The 22,305-nt window shown below is 36.3% G+C and overlaps 1 protein-coding gene across 1 annotated transcript in view; it reads left to right on the plus strand.

The window, feature by feature from the left end:
- LOC126248705 (protein DENND6B) overlaps positions 1–22,305 on the plus strand; it is a 218,310-nt gene that overhangs the window by 177,152 nt on the left and 18,853 nt on the right. The window contains exons 5-7 of the mRNA XM_049949995.1: positions 2,563–2,753; positions 15,707–15,978; positions 18,913–19,125. Coding sequence (XP_049805952.1) covers positions 2,563–2,753; positions 15,707–15,978; positions 18,913–19,125 — 676 coding nt within the window. The remainder of the gene's footprint in view (positions 1–2,562; positions 2,754–15,706; positions 15,979–18,912; positions 19,126–22,305) is intronic.

Consider the following 22,305-nt stretch of genomic DNA (forward strand, 5'->3'; position numbering starts at 1 on the left):
CTGGATGTAGGCTCTGCATTGTCACTGATTTTACTGACTGTTTCTCACCAGTCTTTTACGTGTTGCGGTATAGTGCTTGAATGTCTACAAAAGGTAGGTGCATCATTTCTGGTGTAAGAAACTGAATGAGACTCATGAACATTCTGCCAGTTGGTAATTAACAACAGGGCTCCCTCCACGACAGCACCCTCAGGTCTGATACTTCTGTGGATGGTCACATGCCCTCTTTCTGACTATTACTGTAGTCTTAAATGATTTTCAGTGACTTGATGTTGTTCCTCTAACAAACACAAACCAATTGTCGCTATGTTCCATTGAAGTGGAACTTCTTGGATGTTGTCGAAGTTCCACCATTACTGATAGGATGAATGGACAACAACTTTGTTGTATAATTTAGACTCCTCTGAATTTAATTTCATTTCTCCTGGTGCTCAGTGGACTCTTAAGGGGACCTGTGAATACTTATTAAATGTTTTGACGTATGATGCAAAATTGCTAAGACAATAGGACCGGAAATCAGTTGTCTGTTTTGTATACCTTCTTTATGCATGCCCTTTGATTGATAACAATTTTTATGCAGCATTGCAGTATCCATTTCCAACAATTTCTTGAATTGTTGTTCAGTTTTGGTGTCACATATGTTTCAGTCTCTCTCTATGTGTCAAAAGCCCAATTCTCTAACATTGCTACTTTCAGTTTCAGGAACATTGCTTATTGTATTTTACTGGCATTTTTCAACTATAGTATGCTGACATGAAAGTCTTCTATTTTGATTTTCTGTATGTTAGATGTATACTAATATTTTCTTGTATCTCTTAAAATATTTTTGTATAGATGTGTGGATATTCAATTTTTTTTAAAAAAAGATTGTGTTTTGTGTTTATGTAAAAGTCTAATGGAATAGGCTAAAATCAACTGTATTAATTACTTTAAGGTGCAGTTTTTTGTTGATACTGCCATGATCTTGATTTTTCTGGAGAGGTTGTCAACAAGCTTTCTCTTGTATACATTTCATATTATTCTGTCTGTAATTATGATTAACTCTTTTATGTAGTTCATTTTTATTTAGTAAGCTTTGGTGATATTGCTTCTATGGACTCCATGAATATTTACTGATGAACATCCTGAGAAACTGTGGTTTGTGGTATTTGTTATAATTTATTGTTAAATAAATTCTTGTTTTACCAATTTTGTTAAATATTGTTATGTTAAATGGAGAAAAATGCATTTTGTAAATAGATATGTATATGCAGCACAAATGGAAATATTATGCAAACAGTAAACCATTTATGAGAGGCCTTTTAAAAAAAATGCTTGTATACACTACTGGCAAGTTGTAATGATATTTATCAGTAACGTGTGCTAGTGATTTCTGCTATTAATGTAAGGTGAGAGTTACTTTCACAAAGTAGTGAGAAATGGAAAATGAGCACTTCTGAAGTTCTCTTATTTGCATGGAGTAAGGGCTGTGAAGGCAATGAATGATTCAAAGCACCATGCTATGGACTGATTAGGAAACATGTTCTGAGTGTGAAAAATGTGACCCTCCAGAGACTCTATTTGACATCCTACTGGGTTAGTGAATATTAAAGATATGCCAGGATGGCATACAAAAGCACAATTCATGTAATTAATTGAACTTTAGTGATGCCATATATGTGGGCTTATTAGAGACTGGATGTCTATCTTATTGCTATATTTCTGGTAGTGGCACCATACACTTTCTTTCTTGAAGTGTTGTACAAGTAGCCGTTGTTGATCAAATGACAGCTGAAACACAAAGTAGCACCAATATAGCAATGAGAGTGGTCCATGGCTTCTACAGATACAGTTTGACAAACCACCTGACTAACAGCATCAGACCAGTTAAATTGGGTTCACTTCCAACCCAACATAATCGTGGCTTGCCAACTGGGCGTTTTCTGCAGCTGCTGTAGCAAATTATATTGACCTTGTCATTGTAAAAGAATGCTGTCACAGCTGGGTAAAGGCTGACTTTCATCCACTTACAGTCACAAAATTGTCATATTCTGTACATGAAATAATGTGCAATACAAAATATAAACAATAGCGAGTCTGAAACATGTATCTATAAAAGTTAATTTGTGCTTCATCAAGTAAACAGCTAGGCAGCTTTCCTTCATACATACATATATATCTATAAATTTTAGTTTTAATTGTGTTGCTTTTGTTGTGAAACACTGTAACTACTGATATGAAAGATTCTTTACATGTTTGCTGGGCTGAATTGTAGATAAAGGGGGATACACCTCATACCAAAATTGTTTTCCCAGCCAATGTTTCCATAGGTGTATGACTCTGTGATTACAACCATATACAGTGCATCATCTGCATTTATGTGGGACCTCTGGTTCATGATTTTAGATTTATTTCTTATTGGTGTAGTTGAGAAATAAAGGCCAGGGTAATAGTTTATGAATATAAATTACATAGTGTTTGAAGTTCATTAAATTAATTATTGAATATTTTGTAAATTATTCTTAGACACAATAAGTTCTTTACTTGCATTCTAATTGTTTTCATATTTTTGTCTGGTTATAGCATGATTGCACCACTGACATATTGTGGTGATTATCGACCATACTTCACTATCCATGACAGTGAGTTCAAAGAATATACTACTAAAGCTCATGCTCCTCCATATGTCATTCTTGGTGTGACAAATCCATTCTTTGCAAAAACACTGCAGCACTGGCCACACATAATTAGAATATGTGAGCCATCCAATACAGGTATGGTTTCTATATATTGTATATTTCTCCAGCATGTGCGATATTTAGTGTCTTGCCTCCAAATCTATTGTAGTGGTCAGTTGTGAGATATGCTACTGGAATGAAAAAGGAGACAATTCAGAGTTTGTAAATAAACTATGTTCATGTCCTGTTAGCAATTATTTAGTGTCTGCTACTGAAGTAATAGTCTTGCAACTGCATTTATTGTAATGTTGCACAAACACAATATAACAATTCCAACCAACCAACTTTACTCTGTTTCCACATGCAGGGAGATACTAAGACACTGAATAAAGTAGTACTTTCTACTAACAGACTTAACCAATATGAACAGTAACACACAGTCTAACATGGAGCATACATCTATCACATAAACATCAGTCTGTTGAAGGCCCCGCTGTGCTGCCTTATATATCATTGTGTACCACATGGTGCAGTGCTTTCTGTGCCAGTACACACTGGCCACTTTAGGCCGACCGTGTAGGCATGTGCTATTTAATTGAGCGTGCTCACAGTATACGGCTACCACAGCATCAAAAGTGAAATTTGATTGAGAAATGTGTCAAAATTTCAAGGAGATACAAAGGCTAGTTGTACAACACAAGAAGTCTAGAAAGAGATCAGCAATCATGATGAGTTTATACAATGAAAGAACTTTTAAATTCCATTGTATTTATCCACATCAATTGTAAATTACACATTTCAACAGATCGCCTTCATCAGATGGACAGATGGCTATTTACCACTGTCAGCTCTCACTTTGCTTTACGATATTATATTATGGATATATCAGTCTCCTGTCTAGAATTTTTTTATTCCTGCTGTAGTTATTTCTTTTATGTTAATGTTCCCAAACTTTTCTCTGTAAGCAACATTTATTTTTGTTGGATATTTATTGTCTATTTTATTTTTACATTGTTGTGAAAATGTTTTATAATCTCATCCTCTTTGCTCTTCCCTCCTTGAAAATGGCACCCTATGCCATATATTGAATGACTTTTCAGCTTTTCTCCAAGAGGAACTTTTATGATCATTCATACATGATCTTTCATTGTATTCTGGAATGAACAATTTATTTTTAATGTATCAAACCAGGTTAATGGGGGGATTTGTTCTAATATGTTTCCCTTTTCACCTGTTGATGCATAATGTTAATCTCAGTTAATAACATGCACATGAGGACTCAACATTGGCAAATTCTTCTATATGGATTTGTGCTGAATTCTTAACTTCAGTGTGGAAGTCCCATTGAAAGAACATATGTTTAGGGAAATATGACTACTTAAAATCATTTTTGACCCCTTTGCCATTTTATCAAAGTATAGTGCTCATCTCATGTACCTCAAAGACTTGCTGCATTCACACCAAAGTGTCTACATGTATTACCACCCTGCCCCCTGCTCTCCCACCCACACATATACATTTCCTCATTCTTTTTCCCCATTTCTTTTGGTTTCTTAGTTGCGTTATTCTTTCTATTGTTCTGTTGTTGAATTATCTTCCTCTTGTAATCCATCTGTATTTCTCAATCTGTTCTTACTATCATCTTTGATCTAAAGTTTCCAGTGCTTACCAATGAACTATGTCTATGACCTCCTACTCCTTAACTCTCTCTGATACATTCTCCTTCATCTTTGTTTCTACTCATTCTTGCAACAGGTGGCTCCTCTTCGACATAAAATCTGAGTGAGAAAGGTTCCAAAAACGGGATGGGAGAGAGGAGAGGGGAGAGGGAGAAGTTAATCTAGCCCTCTTTCTTCCATGAAGAACACACTGTACTTCTGAAAGCTTCGATTACAATTTTTTGTTCTAAGTGTTTTTAATGACAGTAATAGTTTTGCAAGGTAGTTTGAGTAGTGGAAAAAAAAGGTCTGTTCATTTAGTACAGGAGAATGTACAGGAGGACAATTATTGAACTATATGAAACAAAATGTAAATTAGTTACAAACTACAGTGTGCACACACTTTCTTCAATATGTAAATGGCATTACAGATATTCAGATTTAGGTTATGATATGTTCTGTATGCCTGCCATCATTGGCAATGATGTGGTACAATCAAATATTGAAATTCTGCATGACCCGCTGAAGTGTCGGAATATCGATGCTGTTGATGACCTCCCGAATGACTGTTTTCAGCTCGGCAATGGTTTTCATGTTATTCCTGTACACCTTGCCTTTAATATAGCCCCACAAAAAGGAGTCCCATGTGTTCAGATCTGGAGAATGTGGTGGCCAATCGAAGCCCATACCAGGGGCATCTCGGTACCCCAAAGACAGAATACGGTCCCCAAAGTGCTCCTCCAGGACATCAAATGCTCTCCTGCTTCAAGGGGGTCAAGCTCCTTCTTGCATGAACCAAATATTGTTAAAATCAGGGTCACTTTGGATAATTCTTGACCACATTCATGAAAGTCCTCAAGAAAGTACTGTATCCCAGAATGGTGAGACACTCTGAAAACTTCGACATCATCAGTGAACAATGTACTGGAATCCCCTAGTTAAAAAAAATGAAACCAATTGGGTTTTCTCATAGAGCATTCCACTATGGTGTCAGAGAGGCAGTGGCAAACTTGTAACGTTACTAGTCTGTTACTTGACATGATAAGTCTCTTGGATGTCCATCTTCACCAGCCTTCTTCTGCTAACTAATAGGTTCTTTCAAAGTAGGTAATGATTTAATACCACAACACAGTCAAGTTCTCTTATTTCATGTATTGCATTTATAGCTTTAAACCTAAGATGATCAGCTTTTATTTAGTAATTTTAACTATTAATATGTAACAAATTTGCACTTCACAGACTCCCTGAGTGGTTTAAAAGAGATTTTCAAGTGGATGCATAGATAACTGAGTGAGGAACTTTACATTGTAATAGTTAGATGCAGACTGACTAATTACACAGTGACTGTACAGTCTGACTAGAAGACGTGAACTCGTGAGAATTGCTTGATGGAAATGTAGATTGTGGACATTGCAGCTACTGGCCATCGTGTATAATGTCTATTTGTAGATGTGAATATTACAGGAAATTACAAATTGGTGATATACTAAGTTGTTATATTTTAGACATCAATATAAAATCCAGGAAAATTAGAAGGGATAAAAATACAATATGCAGTGAAGCAAGTGAAGCTGTATGGTTAAAAATGGCAAAATTATTGCTCCTATTTTATAGGAGAGCAATTTAATGTGCAAAGAATTCCCAAAATTCACCAAAACATTGTGTGAAGTGGATAATTTAAAAACTAATCAGTCATTTAACTGAAAGTACACGTTTTCAGAAACGGAAAAAATCAGGGCTACAAAACTATGTCACTGGATTTTGGGAAGAATTACACTTTAAGATTCAAACATTCCAGTACATGAAAATTTTAAACATTAATAACTCTGGAAATGACACGTTTTGGGAAAATCAAATGTTTGTTGAAAAGTGGAGAATGAGGAACTTTTAAATGACCTATGGGAATCTTGAAATGAACAATTTTTAGCAGTATGGAATTTTGAAATGTACATGATCTACAGGTATCATAAATTATGACCATTTCTGTAAATAAAATATTTCCATAGAAACTAAATGTGCCTCAGCAGTCTGAAAACTATCCTGTGAATAATAGAGTTTTGTGAAATACAGCATTAATAAGAAATTACTTATTTCGTGTAATTAGCATATAAACACTGCTAACAAAAAGATATCAGAAAAGGAAGAAACAATAAAATTGGCATCAGGATTGGTATAAGAACAAGTAGAATGCTCCCACCTTGTTCTGTTACAAGCTGGTGAAAATCCTACCTCCAAAAAAGGAAGCAGAAGGTGGTTTTAGGTGAGAGGGGCAAAGCAGGTGAGGGAGTAGAGTCTGACTGGGGTACTGTATTCCAAGAATTACCTTAGGCACCTGTCCTTGGCCTGCTGCTATTTCTCATATATATATAAATGATTTACCTTTCTTGTACAAAACAAACAAGTTCACTAAACCACTGACAATACTAGCCTTGCAGAGAGTCTGCCAATCAAAAGGCTGATCCCAAAAAAATATTTTCAGGACTCCAAATGTGGTTTGAAGCAGACTCACTGACACTAAACCTCATCAAAACTGATTATATCCAGTTCAACTTCAATTACAAATTCCCATTGGAGTTACTTATTGTACATGGGTAACTGGAATTCGAGAGTAGGAAAAGGGAGAGAAGGAAACATAGTAGGTGAATATGGATTGGGGCTAAGAAATGAAAGAGGAAGCCACCTGGTAGAATTTTGCGCAGAGCATAACTTAATCATAGCTAACACTTGGTTCAAGAATCATGAAAGAGGGTTGTATACATGGAAGAACCCTGGAGATACCAAAAGGTATCAGATAGATTATATAATGGTAAGGCAGAGATTTAGGAACCAGGTTTTAAATTGTAAGACATTTCCAGGGGCAGATGTGGACTCTGACCACAATCTATTGGTTATGAACTGTAGAGTAAAATTGAAGAAACTGCAAAAAGGTGGGAATTTAAGGAGATGGGACCTGGATAAACTGAAAGAACCAGAGGTTGTACAGAGTTTCAGGGAGAGCATAAGGGAACAATTGACAGGAATGGGGGAAAGAAATACAGTAGAAGAAGAATGGGTAGCTTTGAAGGATGAAATAGTGAAGGCAACAGAGGATCAAATAGGTAAAAAGACGAGGGCTAGTAGTAACCCTTGGGTAACAGAAGAAATATTGAATTTAATTGATGAAAGGAGAAAACATAAAAATGCAGTAAATAAAGCAGGCAAAAAGGTATACAAACGTATCAAAAATGATATTGACAGGAAGAGCAAAATGGCTAAGCAGGAATGGCTAGAGGACAAATGTAAGGATGTAGTGGCTTATCTCACTAGGGGTAAGATAGATACTGCCTACAGGAAAATCAAAGAAACCTTTGGAGAAAGGAGAACCACTTGCATGAATATCAAGAGCTTTGATGGAAACCCAGTTCTAAGCAAGAAAGGGAAAGCAAAAAGGTGGAAGGAGTATATAGAGGGTCTATACAAGGGCGATGTACTTTAGGACAATATTATGGAAATGGAAGAGGATGTAGATGAAGATGAAATGAGAGATATGATACTGCGTGAAGAGTTCAACAGAGCACTGAAAGACCTAAGCCGAAACAAGGCCTCTGGAGTAGACAACATTATATTAGAACTACTGACAGCCTTGGGAGTGCCAGTCCTGACAAAACTCTACCATCTGGTGAAAAAGATGTATGAGACAGGCGAAATACCCTCAGACTTCAGGAAGAATATAATAATTCCAATCCCAAAGAAAGCAGGTGTTGACAGATGTGAAAATTACCGAACTATCAGTTTAATAAGTCACAGCTGCAAAATACTAACGCGAATTCTTTACAGACGAATGGAAAAACTGACAGAAGCTGACCTCGGGGAAGATCAGTTTGGATTCCGTAGAAATGTTGGAACACGAGATGCAATACTGACCCTACGACTTATCTTAGAAGAAAGATTAAGGAAAGGCAAACCTACGTTTCTAGCATTTGTAGACTCAGAGAAAGCTTTTGACAATGTTGATTGGAATACTCTCTTTCAAATTCTGAAGGTGGCAGGGGTAAAATACAAGGAGCGAAAGGCTATTTACAATTTGTACAGAAAGCAGATGGCAGTTATAAGAGTTGAGGGGTATGAAAGGGAAACAGTTGTTGGGAAGGGAGTGAGACAGGGTTGTAGCCTATCCCCGATGTTATTCAATCTGTATATTGAGCAAACAATAAAGGAAACAAAAGAAAAGTTCGGAGTAGGTATTAAAATCCATGGAGAAGAAATAAAAACTTTGAGGTTCGCCGATGACATTGTAATTCTGTCAGAGACAGCAAAGGACTTGGAAGAGCAGTTGAATGGAATGGACAGTGTCTTGAAAGGAGGGCATAAGATGAACATCAACAAAAGCAAAACAAGGATAATGGAATGTAGTCAAATTAAGTCGGGTGATGCTGAGGGAATTGGATTAGGAAATGAGACACTTAAAGTAATAAAGGAGTTTTGCTATTTGGGTATCAAAATAACTGATGATAGTCGAAGTAGAGAGGATATAAAATGTAGACTGACAGTGTCAAGGAAAGCGTTTGTGAAGAAGAAAAATTTGTTAACATCGAGTATAGATTTAAATGTCAGGAAGTCGTTTCTGAAAGTATTTCTATGGAGTGTAGCCATGTATGGAAGTGAAACATTGACGATAAATAGTTTAGACAAGAAGAGAATAGAAGCTTTCGAAATGTTGTGCTACAGAAGAATGCTGAAGATTAGATGGGTAGATCACATAACTAATGAGGAGGTATTGAATAGAAATGGGGAGAAGAGGAGCTTGTGGCACAACTTGACTAGAAGAAGGGATCGGTTGGTAGGACATGTTCTGAGACATCGAGGGATCACCAATTTAGTATTGGAGGGCAACTTGGAGGGTAAAAACCATAGAGGGAGACCAAGAGATGAATAGACTAAGCAGATCCAGAAGGATGTAGGCTGCAGTAGGTACTGGGAGATGATGAAGCTTGCACAGGATAGAGTAGCATGGAGAGCTGCATCAAACCAGTCTCAGGGCTGAAGACCACAACAACAACAACATCAGAAAATATGAAGGATTTAGTGCACCAAATTCTTAAGCCTCCACATAGTTCATTGTTGTTCATGACTAGATTAATCAGTTACTCATTCATTACCTGTATGTAAATTTGTGAAAACTAGAATCATTAGTACAAGCTTACATTATTAGCAGATAGTTTGTTCAATGTCATGCACAATTACATTGGATTTAGATAGAAAATGTGTATCAGCATAAGGAAATTAAGAAGTGAGTAAAACAGAGGCAGTTAATGTTTCATTGTTACTGAATAGGTTTGGGGAAAAGAAACAATGACACAACACACAGTTGTACAGGACTGTAATACTTAAGATAGCCACTCTGCTTCTAAACATGTGTCACACTTCATCAGTGAATATTTTAGTGGTTTCTGTAGAGACCATAGGCTATAGTAATTTCTGAGTTGGAAACAAGAATTCTGCAGTTGTAAATGGGCAGAAATGATATAGTGGCCATCATTGGTAAGTTTGAGACCATTTATGTATGTTAGGATGGTTCACAGAAAGACTGCATTATGAGAAAATAGCTTAAAAATTTGATTTCAAAAGTAGTGTCCCATCATGTATTAATATTTATGTTAAACAACTTGCTGACATACTTAGTTGTGCAAATGTAAATACTGGGGAGCCTGTCTCCATTCCCGAAAAACTGTATACTGGAGAAAATGCCACTGAATTATATTAGTTCAGTTCTTTCAATCCTCCTCCTAATTTTAAATCTCAGAAAACTTCTGTTTTCATTGGTGGTTTCAACAGTCACAGCACTGCCTGGGGATATCCTGAAGGCAATGTAAATGGAGAGGCCATTCTAGAATGGACAGGACATCATGAGCTGTCACTTGTCAATGACAACGAACTACCCCCATCTTTCAATTGTGGCACATGGCAATGTGGTTACAAACCTGGCCTTAATTTTGTTAGTGAAAACCTGTCATAGTAAAGCATCAAATCAATATGCCTACAAATTTCATCACTATGTTAGATTTGCAGAAAAAACTGTAAGGTTCTGCATCCACAAAGCTATTCCTAGAGGCTGCAGATATATATACATACAGGGACTTACTCCAGAAACATCTACTGTGTTGAACAAATATGAAGACCATTTCAAAATGAACACATTTAGTGCTGAAACCATCAGAAGCAATCAATGTGTCATTTCCTCTATTTCCGAGTCAAAATGCACGCAGTTAATGGAGGTGGTAGACTTGGGTGGAAATAGACAAAAGGCTATTGAAACGGCGAAGTAATTCTCTTTCTGAGAGCAAAATTCACAGCAGCATATCTGTGAACCAAATAGCAAATTAGTTCATTGAAAGTTCCAAACCAATCAAAACTTCTGAAAAAGAGAAAAAAAAAATAGAAATATTTAATGAACATAACAGTAGTATTCTGTATGATCCTTTGATCATGAATGATCTTAATAGAGCATTTAAGGGTATGTGGAATGCCCTGTGCTTATAATGTTATACTGAGACAAAAGTTACGAACATTTTCTCATGAGGTGTTATGACTGTACTCTCGAATTTTTACAGAATGTGAGCATATGTTCTGCTTTTCTGCTGGATTAATCACTTTGGAAAAAGAAAGTTTAGTTTTTGTGATATTTTTTCGTAATTTTTTTAAAAAATTATACATTTTAACAAGTATTTTAGAATACAAATCTGTTAATACAAAATAATTTCACAAATCTTTTAATTCAGATATATTAGAAGGCCTTAAAGAACAACTCATGAAAATTATAGGAAAGGATCTTAAAAGTATTTGCTCCAATGTTTCTCTGCTCCATAGCTAGTATCATCAGAATTGTCCAACAGATTCCTGTTCATGGCTCTCCTAAGTTGTCCAGCCATTTTTGAATAGATATTTACTGTATTATCTGAAGACTTGAGGTGTTCCTTGTCTAAACAAAGTATAGGTGCTGCAGTTCATAATCCCATACAGAGCCTCATCTTCTGAAAAACTTTGCACTTTGTTATATTGCCCTGACTGAATGGTGAAACAGCATCATAAATGCTAAAGTGAAGAGTGTTTATATCCACAAACAGCATTTTAGGTTGTCTGTTCCATATCATATGGTTCTCTAACTCATTTGGATTGTGAGTCCAGCCATAAAGACATTTCTTTAGTTGACTAATATCTGCAAGGTCTCAGAATTTTGGTTTTATTTTGTTCATTATGGCAAGTGGCAAATGGTGATGGTGACTGTATTGTTGTTCAGTTACCTTGCCTCTGTTGTGCTTGCACCAACTACCTTCACCTTTGGACGTAGCCCATTTGGGGATTATCATTGCATGAAGCTGTGTGAAAAATGGTGCCCAGACTGCTCTTCTGATCAATTCTGCATCTGCTGTATTCTGCCTAATTGCTAAATCCTGGCACTTCTGAGTACAGTCCATAGCAGCATCTGTCAGTCTATTTTTCCTATCCAAAGTTTTTCCATCTGTCAGTTCCTTGCCTTTCATGCTAGCCTAGAGTTTTTAAACTCTTGAGCTCATCCTTTTCTGAATGCAGCCAACACATTCTAGTCTGTAAATTTTCACATTGTTCCCATAAGGCCTTAATTCCTCAATTTCTTTGAATGCCTTTGAGTCACCATCTCCAAGGTAATTTATGTATCTAACATTGTACCATTTTACTGAGTGTTGATAAATACTTATCACTCCAGCAACTTCCATTTGAACCATAATAACTTGCTGTGCACTCTTCTTAATGTTTATTTTTAATTCTGTCATTGCATCAGCAATGCTTGGAAAGTATTGGCACATCAACTACATTGGCAGTGTCCACACTTGCAGCTGTTACAGCACCATTTAGATATGTGTGTCCTCTCTTCTGCCAGTTCCCATCAAAAGCTATGGAAAGGTGCCTGTTATTATTATTTTCAACAACAGCTTCCTCAACTGCATTTTTCATATTTTCCTGTGCTACATCTTCAATAGCAGAGTCTATTGCAATGAAGTATTTGTCAAATTTTAAGTTTGGAGTAGGGAGGTACATCACACCACATAACATGGCACTTGCAGCCCTGCCCTTACCTATAGACTGTAATCTAGAAACTAGTATAATGTATATATAATATAGGTTATCAGTATCTGCAGTAACATACAAGGAATTGAAAAATATAATATCAACTCTAATTCACAAACAAATCCTACATATGTGTATGTTTTTAGTGAAACACCACATACTCCACATTGTTTGCATCACACATTTTTCTCCAAACCACCTGATAATACTGACACACTAATTATCTCATATTTTGTAGTCCCAGCATTCAGTTTCTTGTATTGTTCTTCAATTATAGCTAGTTTTCTTTTTGAAGCACTTTCAGGTTTAGTGGCATCAATGTCACACAATTACACACTACTGGGACATCAAATACTGATGTAGACAAGCCATGAGATGAATTTTGAATACCCGTTACTTACTTACACTGATGTACATGTTTTCTAGGTCTTTGAATATTGAAGGGTAGAAAATACTCACAGAGGAAACTATACAAGTGGTGCAAAATCGGTGGTCAACTCTCTTGCAGTGTAGCAAAAAGAAAAAATAACTGTGTTAGCTCAATTATATCTCTGGCAGGGCAGGCTGTATCAGACAGGTTTAGAGTCTCTCAAACTAGGTGCAGAACATCATGTGCTGCAATTTTTAAACAATGATTTAAAATACTTCTATGTATGTCATATCAATATATTACACACAGTTTTTAACAGGAAACTGTAAATGTTTCAAAAATGCATTTTCTCAAAAATTGATTATCTGATCAAAAAACTCACTCTTTCTACCCATAACAAATGCAAAAACGGCAAAGCATCAGGCCTATATGAAGTCTGCATTGAACAATTCATAAGATTTAGTCCCATTAGCCAACAATAGCTCTTAGAATTACTAACCAACTGCATAAGGAACTCTAAAATTAAAAAACTTTAGAGAAAGGTCAGAGTCATTGCAGTTTTGAAGCCTGGTAAAGATGTGAATGATACAGAGAACTACAGACTGATCTCCTTGTTTTCTCATCCACACAAAGTTCTTGAGTGAATGATATTAGACAGACTGCCCAAAATAATAGAACTAGTACTTATATGAGAACAAGCACACTTCCAACCTTTGACCTGACAGCACCATGTGACACAGTCAACCACTGGCTACCACTAAAGAAGCTCTATGAAATAACAAAGGATTATAAACTATCTCAGATATTAGAATGCCTGCCGCTGAGCTGAAGATTTTTTATTGATTTTTGAGGCCATAGAAGTAGATGGAAGGGCCTGAAAAATGGCCTCCCACAAGGATCGTAGCTCCCATCTTATTTAACATCTACACCAATGACCAACCCTGCACAGAAGGAACAAGGAGTTTTATCTATGCAGACGATGGTGCAATAGCAGCATGACAGACAAGTATCAAACATGTTGAAAGGAAGCTGTCCCAATCTCTAAAAGACCTCATTAGTAACTACCAAGACAACAAGCCAAAAATCCAATCCATCAGAAACACAATATTTGCCTTCCACATAACAAACAAACAAGCAAGAAGAAAATTGCTGGTGAGCTGGGAAGACACTCAATTAGAACATAGCACTACACCCCAATATTACTGGAGTCACACTTACCCACTGCATGAACACCAAAAGGAAGCTATCAGCAAGAAATGACATCCTCCAGAAAATAGCTGGTACAACTGGGGGGGGGGGGGGGGGGGGACAGCCTGTTGTTAAGAGAACATCAAACTTAGCCCTCTGTACTTATAACAGAGGACACAGCATCATGTTATGAGAACATCAGTCTTAGCCCTCCATTAATGTACATCAGAATTTTCCTGTCCTGTCTGGTACGGCTACAGCCTTACCAGACAGGGTGACATTGCCCTAAACAAGACTTACAGAATCATCACAGGCTGCCTGAGATCAATTCCACTCCAAAAGGTCTACTGCCTAGCAGGTATCTCTTCCTCAGACACCCACTGCAAATCTAATGCTTGACCAGAAAGAAATAAAACAGTAAATCTAGAGACTCATTCTCTGTATGGGTACTCATCAGCAACTGCCCAACTCAAATCAAGATTAAATTTCTTCTATACTACAGAAACTCCCTGAACAACATTGAGCATTTAGACTAAATTCCTGGTGTAACTGATACAACAAGAAGAAAACTGGCCGATATGGACAACAGGCTATGATCTGGAGTTGGCAAGTGTAAGAACAACCTGAAGAAGTGGGGATTTTCTGGTGACTCTGCCCTATGCAAACTTAGAGGAGAGCAAACTGTTGGTCATCTCCATACCTGCAAGCTGTGTCCAACTACATGCTTCCTAAAAGAACTGATGGCAGCTACTCATGAAGCCTGTAAAGTGACTAAATATTGGTCACACAGCATTTAAAATGTGTGCTACTATGTGCATCTCTTTGTATAAATCTGGCAATGCTTGTAATACCAGACTGAAATTATCTGTACATTTTTCTGATTACGTGATGTATTTTTTCTGATAAATTAAATAAATAAGTTGGCAGTCATTAACATACATATTTTTATGCCATTCTTGTGATAAAATTAGGAAGAAAAAATTGCTTATTTCTTAAGAATAATTCTGTCACCCTAGTGGCGGATGATGTGAAACCTAATGAGTTGGATTAACATCAGCCATGTTAATGCTGTTAGCATGATCCTGTTAATGGGTAACCCGTATACTGTGGAGACCCAAGCATTCTTTTAGATACAAATTATGATACTCTTTGCATGTAGCCAAACTCTATGGTTAATTGGATATTATGAGCATTAAAGACTGAGATGTAAAATATACAGTAAAACCCTACAATTTAACCAGGTATCAGTTTGAGATTATCCCTCCCTATTCATGTGATTTGAGTGTTAAGTTGTAAAATACCTGCCTGGTCTCATTTGGGTTATTCCAAAAATTTACATGATGCTTTACAGTGAAAGATAAATGTAGCACTCACTGAAATTTTTATGCTTCCTAAATGACTGTCCCTATCAAGGCTGTTCACTAATATGCATGCCAATGTTTTGCCCGTAATGCTGAGGCATGTAAAAGAAAACTTGTGTGCTAGTTTATCAATTATTTGATAGCGAAAGTGGAAGTTCTATTTTCTTATAAAACTGAATATGACTACTCTTTGGTATTGTGGTCCCGACAGAAGCAACCACTGTAATGATTAAAACTGTGAGATAAATGTACACAGAATGAATTGAAATGTTTCTCTCTCTCTCTCTCTCTCTCTCTCTCTCTCTCTCTCTCTCTGGTACATTGTGTTTAAAATATTTCTTCAGTATTTCTCTGAGTACAATAAATGTTGTAACTTTCTTTACTTAGAGACTGTGCAGAAACACAAGTTGAAGAAAGGTGGCAATATAAAGATGCTGGATTCAAAGCCTGGTGTTTATACCCACTATCGGCCATTTCTCCACAAAGATAAGTTGATTCTGAAGAAACTTATGAAAGGTATTCAGACAAAACGACCAGGGGAGGTACAAACAGCTTTGCTTAAAAGGCATCTTCTTGAAGTTACACAAAGTTTCATGATCCCTTTAGAGAGATATATGGCCAGCCTCATGCCACTTCAGAAAAATATATCTCCTTTCAAGGTGAGTAACCATATCTTCCTCTTACATCTAAATGTTGTTTATCTAGATTAGATTTGGGATGTGCACTGTCTGTTGCTGTAATATTGTTGACTTGTTCATTTATGCACAATTTCTTGAAATAGATATAGTAAATGAACCCCGTGTATTTAGATTCCTGTTTTTCTTTACTCAAAGATACTCTTGAATTTATAATTTATATACTTCTTCTGCTGGTTTGTGTCATAGGTTCTGCCATATTTGGCAGTGAGACTAGCTTTAATCTTCAAGTAACTACTAATGAATGCAAGATGGCTCATTTGAGTATCATCTTATATTCTGTGGCCCTCCTTCCCACAGCCCAACAGTGATCATCTTACATGGGAACTGTGCCAAGTAAGACTGGCACGATCCTAATGCAATACATCAAGTGTGTTCTCCACTCACCAATTACGACCTCTTCTTTATTTAGGCTGTGATACACAATCTGGGCCTCTGCAAGGCATGATTTTACCATATCACCTGACACTGTGCCTAAGTATATATTGGAGAGACAGAATGCACAATTAAGTAGAGAGTCCATAAAAACTATACAGTACTCCACCAATCCACCAAGTTATCTTGGAAGCCAGCCATGCCACAGCCTATAAAAAATGAAAATATTCTGAATGTCATCTTTCTTTTGGGGCTGTCAACTTAAAGAAGCAGTAAAAATCAGACCTGACAAGAAACTGGTAAACAACAGTAGTTAATTATATATTCTGGAGGTATGGGACTGTATATATGAGGTAATGAAGATGCAGCATGAAGTAGAATAAGAACCCTGAGCGACAAGAACTGAGCGACAAGAGCACAGTCTCCAAACTTGCTTTATAAAAGGCCTTACTGGAGCAACCCAGCATCCATTAACAGTCTTATGAAAATGGCAGCAAGTTCTGTTGCAGTAGACGATATGGAAGGAATTTAAATCATTTTTTGTCAACTTCAGCAATTTTATTATGTGTGTATTTAGAATTCAGTAGCTACAAATGAATCTGTGTTATGCTTTGTTCGACATTTTCTGATAGTGACAGCCTAACTTTAAGTAACTGCCATGTTGGTGAATGTGTACTTGTAGTAGGTTGTTGATGTAACATCGATAGAAGCCCAACTCTGTACTACTTCCCATATATAACATATTTTAGGTACAATGTTTTTCATTAGTAGGAGTCATATTTGGGCCCAATAAACATAAATTTTGTGGACCTGTTAATAGGTCTTTGTAAATATCATTTCAGGCTTTATATTTGTGAATACTGGCTGCAAGGATATTAAAATCAAGTTTTCTGGAGTATAATGTATTTTAAATTACATCATAAACTGTATGCAGTTGTTTTGTTACTTTAATACATACCAAGTGGCTAGAAGAGGGAGAGAATCAGGTCAGCTCAAACTAGCATTTATACATCTCAGCAATGCAGTAGAGGAATATGTATACTCTATATCTTTCATATGCTCATATGTTTCTGAGAAATACCAGTTTTCATAATATGACCTTTAATGTGGTATCTTGTGTGGTCATTTCAGTCTGGACATGTATGTAGTTGAATACTATTCTGCAAATCATAAATCTGATATGATAAAGTTCTGCTCCATTTCTAGGTAACAGTATTCACTGAAAGATCATGACATTTTCTATCCCTATCTAAAGCATCTTGCATGTGGTGTAACAATGTGTTAAGAACCATTTTTGTTGCAGATTTAATTTATACACCAAAAACATGCCTAAGGTTTACCCAAAACTTCTTTTCCATTTGTGGTAGATAATGCTGTAATCAATAAAATTCAATTTTTCTGGTTTTTGCAATTAAGAACCAGCTCATTTGATTCTACATCACATTATTGATAAAAAATAATCTTTTTTGTTGTAAATAGTTTATATTATTGTTGAAAATTTAATTTAGTTTTGCAATTTGGTTCAACAGTAAAACTTTCGCATTTAGACATTTGGAAGTCTGGCAAATAAGTGACTTTTAATCTAACATAGTTTTCTGTTCCCTTCGGGGTTGGTTTCTGAGAATTTCCACAGCATTGTGGTGTTTGATTTTGGTGAGGCACCTCGGACCTCACCATTAGGGTTGTTGATTTCAGTGTGTTCTTCCATCCAACCGCTATAACTCTCACACTGATTACAGCACCAGCTACAACAAATGGAAAAAAAGAATGTTTCAGATAAACCCTATGTATTTTTTGGTGTTGAATTTAAATCTGCAATAAAACTGGGTGGTTCACATTTGAAAATAAAAAGTTGGCGCTCCCTCCCCCATAGGACAGTGGGGAGGTTTGGGGATGGTAATTTTAGCACAGATGCTTACTTTGAAAATATTTACTTTTCACCTGAAACTTTTTTTTCCATATGATGTATATTTTTCAAGATATCTAGTTATTCCAAGTTAAAACAAATGCCCTGAGTTGTTATACAGCAGTGAAGGCCTTCATAACCAGAGTTCATTCCAACAAAATTAATTTGCGTGTGTGCTTCAGTCACAATGTGATAATACGTTATGAAGGCTGCCTGCAGTAGTAACTGAAGTATTGGTGATTTTATCACATCATGATGCAATCCAACATTCAGAAATATTTTTTTTGAAACACAGATTGTTATTTTGTTTACATCTGCCACTACTGATTTTCGCTCTGAAATTCTCTTTTATGGTTATGAAATGTGATGAAGTATACCTTGCAAAATCAAGCTTCAAAATAGCTTTGTTGTTCTGATTTTAATGTTGTATTTGGAATACGGGACACATAATGTGTAATTGATAATAAAACAGGAAGAATTTATACCCCTTGGTCAGTGTTGTGTTCAGATGTAATACAGCTCTTTGTTGTTTCAAGGGAAAAATATGTGCCAGATTTCCTGTAAATTATGATGTGCATTGCTTTTATTTTATGTTATTGTATGTTGCTATTTTGCAGGCTGCACCCACACCGAGACCTTTCAACCAGGAGGAGTTTCTGGCAACCCTTGGGACTTCAGGACCTCAACTTACCTCCATCATCAAAGGAGACTGGGTAGGCCTGTATCGCCGGTTCTTCCGCTCACCAAATTTCAATGGCTGGTATAATATGCGACATCGAGAAGTGAGTCAGAAACTACAAGCGCTGCAACTTCAAGCATTATCACGTGCTGTGAGTAAATATTATTAGATACTAGGTGTAGTGTCTGGCATTTCCTGTAATGGTTAATATCTGCTCTCTCTCTCTCTCTCTCTCTCTCTCTCTCTCTCTCTCTCTCTCTCTCTCTCTGCCCCCCCCCCCCCCCCTCCCTTCATAAGTTTCCCCTCATATGCTCGTGGTGTAGACAAAGTTCCCATCGCTCATGTGTTTCCAATGCATGTGTTTGTCTTTTAGCTGCAGGGTTTTTTCAGACCAATACACCTTTTTTTCCTTGGTGGCATTTTGATAGGTATGAATTGACACCTACCTTAACTAAACTTATATTCTTGTTGTTCTAGCTTATATAAATAAATTAGCACTGCTAAAAATTAGCATGAAGAAAGCATTCTGGCATAGCTGATACACATTAATCCAAGCTAACACCCACACTTCCTAATGACCACACCAAGCAATAGTCAAATAATAAGCGGTGATGTAAATCACTTTAAAACTTTTGCTTCTGGAGAAAATTAAGTTGTGCTTTGTTATCAGTATTTGATATTTCTGATTATCTTTGATAGTAATTAATTTTCTATTAGTATTTTTAATTTATTCCTTTAAGCAAATATTTGCGAAGTTTATAAATATGATTAATTGTACCACTTGTTGTTACATTTGGTGATAAGTATCCCATTGTGTTTTTGGAGAATTTGTCTTCTATTGCTTCAACTCAGTTTTCACTGTTTTGAGTAGCGCTGTCCCTGAGCAAGACTCAAACTATTAAAACAGTTTATGTCACAGTTGGGAAATGCCAGGTTCTGTTAGATCTCTTGATCTTGCCACGACCTAGTGATTTTAGTCAGTACTAAATCCATGATGTTTCTTAGTGTTTGTGTGGTACTGTTGATTTTAATAATAAAAATTACTCTAAAACACAGACAAAAATGTCTTATAGGGTGTATGACATATGTAACAATGGCAACTAATCAATGAATAAGAGTTTGAAATTGTGTGTCTGTCAAATTCTTGACCGAGCGAGGTGGCGCAGTGGTTAGCACACTGGACTCGCATTCGGGAGGACGACTGTTCAATCCCGTCTCCGGCCATCCTGATTTAGGTTTTCCGTGATTAACCTAAATCGCTTCAGGCAAATGCCGGGATGGTTCCTTTGAAAGGGCACGGCCGATTTCCTTCCCCATCCTTCCCTCACCCGAGCTTGCGCTCCGTCTCTAATGACCTCGTTGTCGACGGGACGTTAAACACTAATTTCCTCCTCCTCCTCAAATTCTTGAGCTTTCACTCATCCTGTGATCTAGTGATGTCTGATGGTACTATCTCCAAGACAGCTGTTGCCACTGTAATTTATTCTTGTGATGAGAAGTACAGTCGGTTTATCATGATATATTTCATTTTTTAGGCATTCAACTTTTCATTATTATTATTTTTTTCATTGATTCATCTGAATGCAGAAACTTGAAGTAAATCAGCCAAGAGCTTTGAAGTAAATCACTCGAGTACTTTCCGAGATGTTTGCTAACAACATTTCATCATTGTGATTATATATGTATGTATTGCATGTATTAAAAAAGATATCCTATATCCTCCCAAATATTCATTAGGGGATTGTGTAAAACTTTGAAGTAAATTGGCCAAGAACTTTAAGAGATTTTTAGTAACAACCTTTCCCTTTTGTACATTACATACATATATGTTTCAAGTCAGTTTATGAAATGTTATGTAGACTATGAGCTACCCCTTGTCTTGAAGATAAAGTGTGCAAAATTTCATCAAGATCACAGGTGTATGAATTGCAGACACTTTTCTTACATGGATGTCTACTGATAAGGTATTTGTTCTTAGCTCTCTGAAATAAACAAGAAAAATATCATTTTATTTCTGTCAGTGTCTTAGAAATGAGCCTTCTGTGCCACTAAACTTTACTGCCATTAACAAAATACATATTGAAATGTTGTTGTGGTGCAGTTTTTTGATATGCTGTTACAAATAGTCATACTTGCATTGGCATCTGCAGGCTGACGTCAGCCGTATTACTTATGGAGATACATTTAGACTGTAGAGTTCAGCATAATACTTTATCAGAACATTCCAGCTCATTTGTATGTAGTGGTGTGAAGTGGTGGTGTGATACACCTTCTAGTTCCCTAACTGTGCTAGCTATTTAAATCTATTCTTGTTTTCACCATACACATATTTTTAATGATTGATCGATTTATTGGTTCATTCATTCATTCACTCTTTCATTCATGCATTGAGTTCCATAACTCCCATCTTGAAGGAAAGAGAGCCTTCAGAAATTTGTTATACACTAACAGGTAGAAGCAGACCCTACTGCCCACTTCTGTAACATATACTAACAACAAATTATGACCTATGCTAAGCTCCTCACACTGATAGTTTTGGCCACCACCCCTAGATTGTTTTATATCTGTAGATTAGGAGAAAAACATTATTTGGAAAGATCCATTGCATTTCTAATACTGTTCAGTTTCTGTTTTTATCTAATTCTTCAGACAAAGAATTTACTTTCTATGGACCAATAACAGCTGTCTATATACTGGCAAAGTCAATTGGAAGTGCCCACCACCCAACTGTTTTATTACAACGGCAAGAAAAGAGCAACGATGAAAAAATCATGCTGATTATTCCCATCACAGTGTAGATTCTTGATGTGATTATTTGGGGTCTATGTTCACTGCAGCTTGCTCCACCTGAAAATTAGATCCTGGATTCTCCGGCAATCTGTGCCTTAATCAATCTTCTCCTAAAGTATGCAGCCAAAACACACACATCTGTTTTACAATACTTTTATTGCATCACAACATAACATCACACATGACTGAAAATCTGATGCAGTAATGTCTCAGAATCTGTTATCAAATTTACTCTCACAAAATCATAATCTAAAACTGCCCCACTATGACTGTTGGCACTGAGGTTTATATACATTCTCACAATCGGAACATATCTATTTACATTGTTTAACATAGTTAGTTTGGGGATTTCAATTAAAAGTTGAACAGTTCTTCAGTATAAATTACAAAATTGAAATGTATAAGCTGTTACTAGTATTTCAGAATAATAAACAGGTTGAAATAATATGTTTTACTTTGCCAAAACACAGAAATTGTAGTTTTACTAAAACACACAAGTTTTAAAAAACTGAATATATTTTTAATTGCTGAAAGGATTATA

Source organism: Schistocerca nitens, chromosome 3 (genome assembly GCF_023898315.1).
Source record: "Schistocerca nitens isolate TAMUIC-IGC-003100 chromosome 3, iqSchNite1.1, whole genome shotgun sequence".
Lineage (NCBI taxonomy): Eukaryota > Metazoa > Arthropoda > Insecta > Orthoptera > Acrididae > Schistocerca > Schistocerca nitens.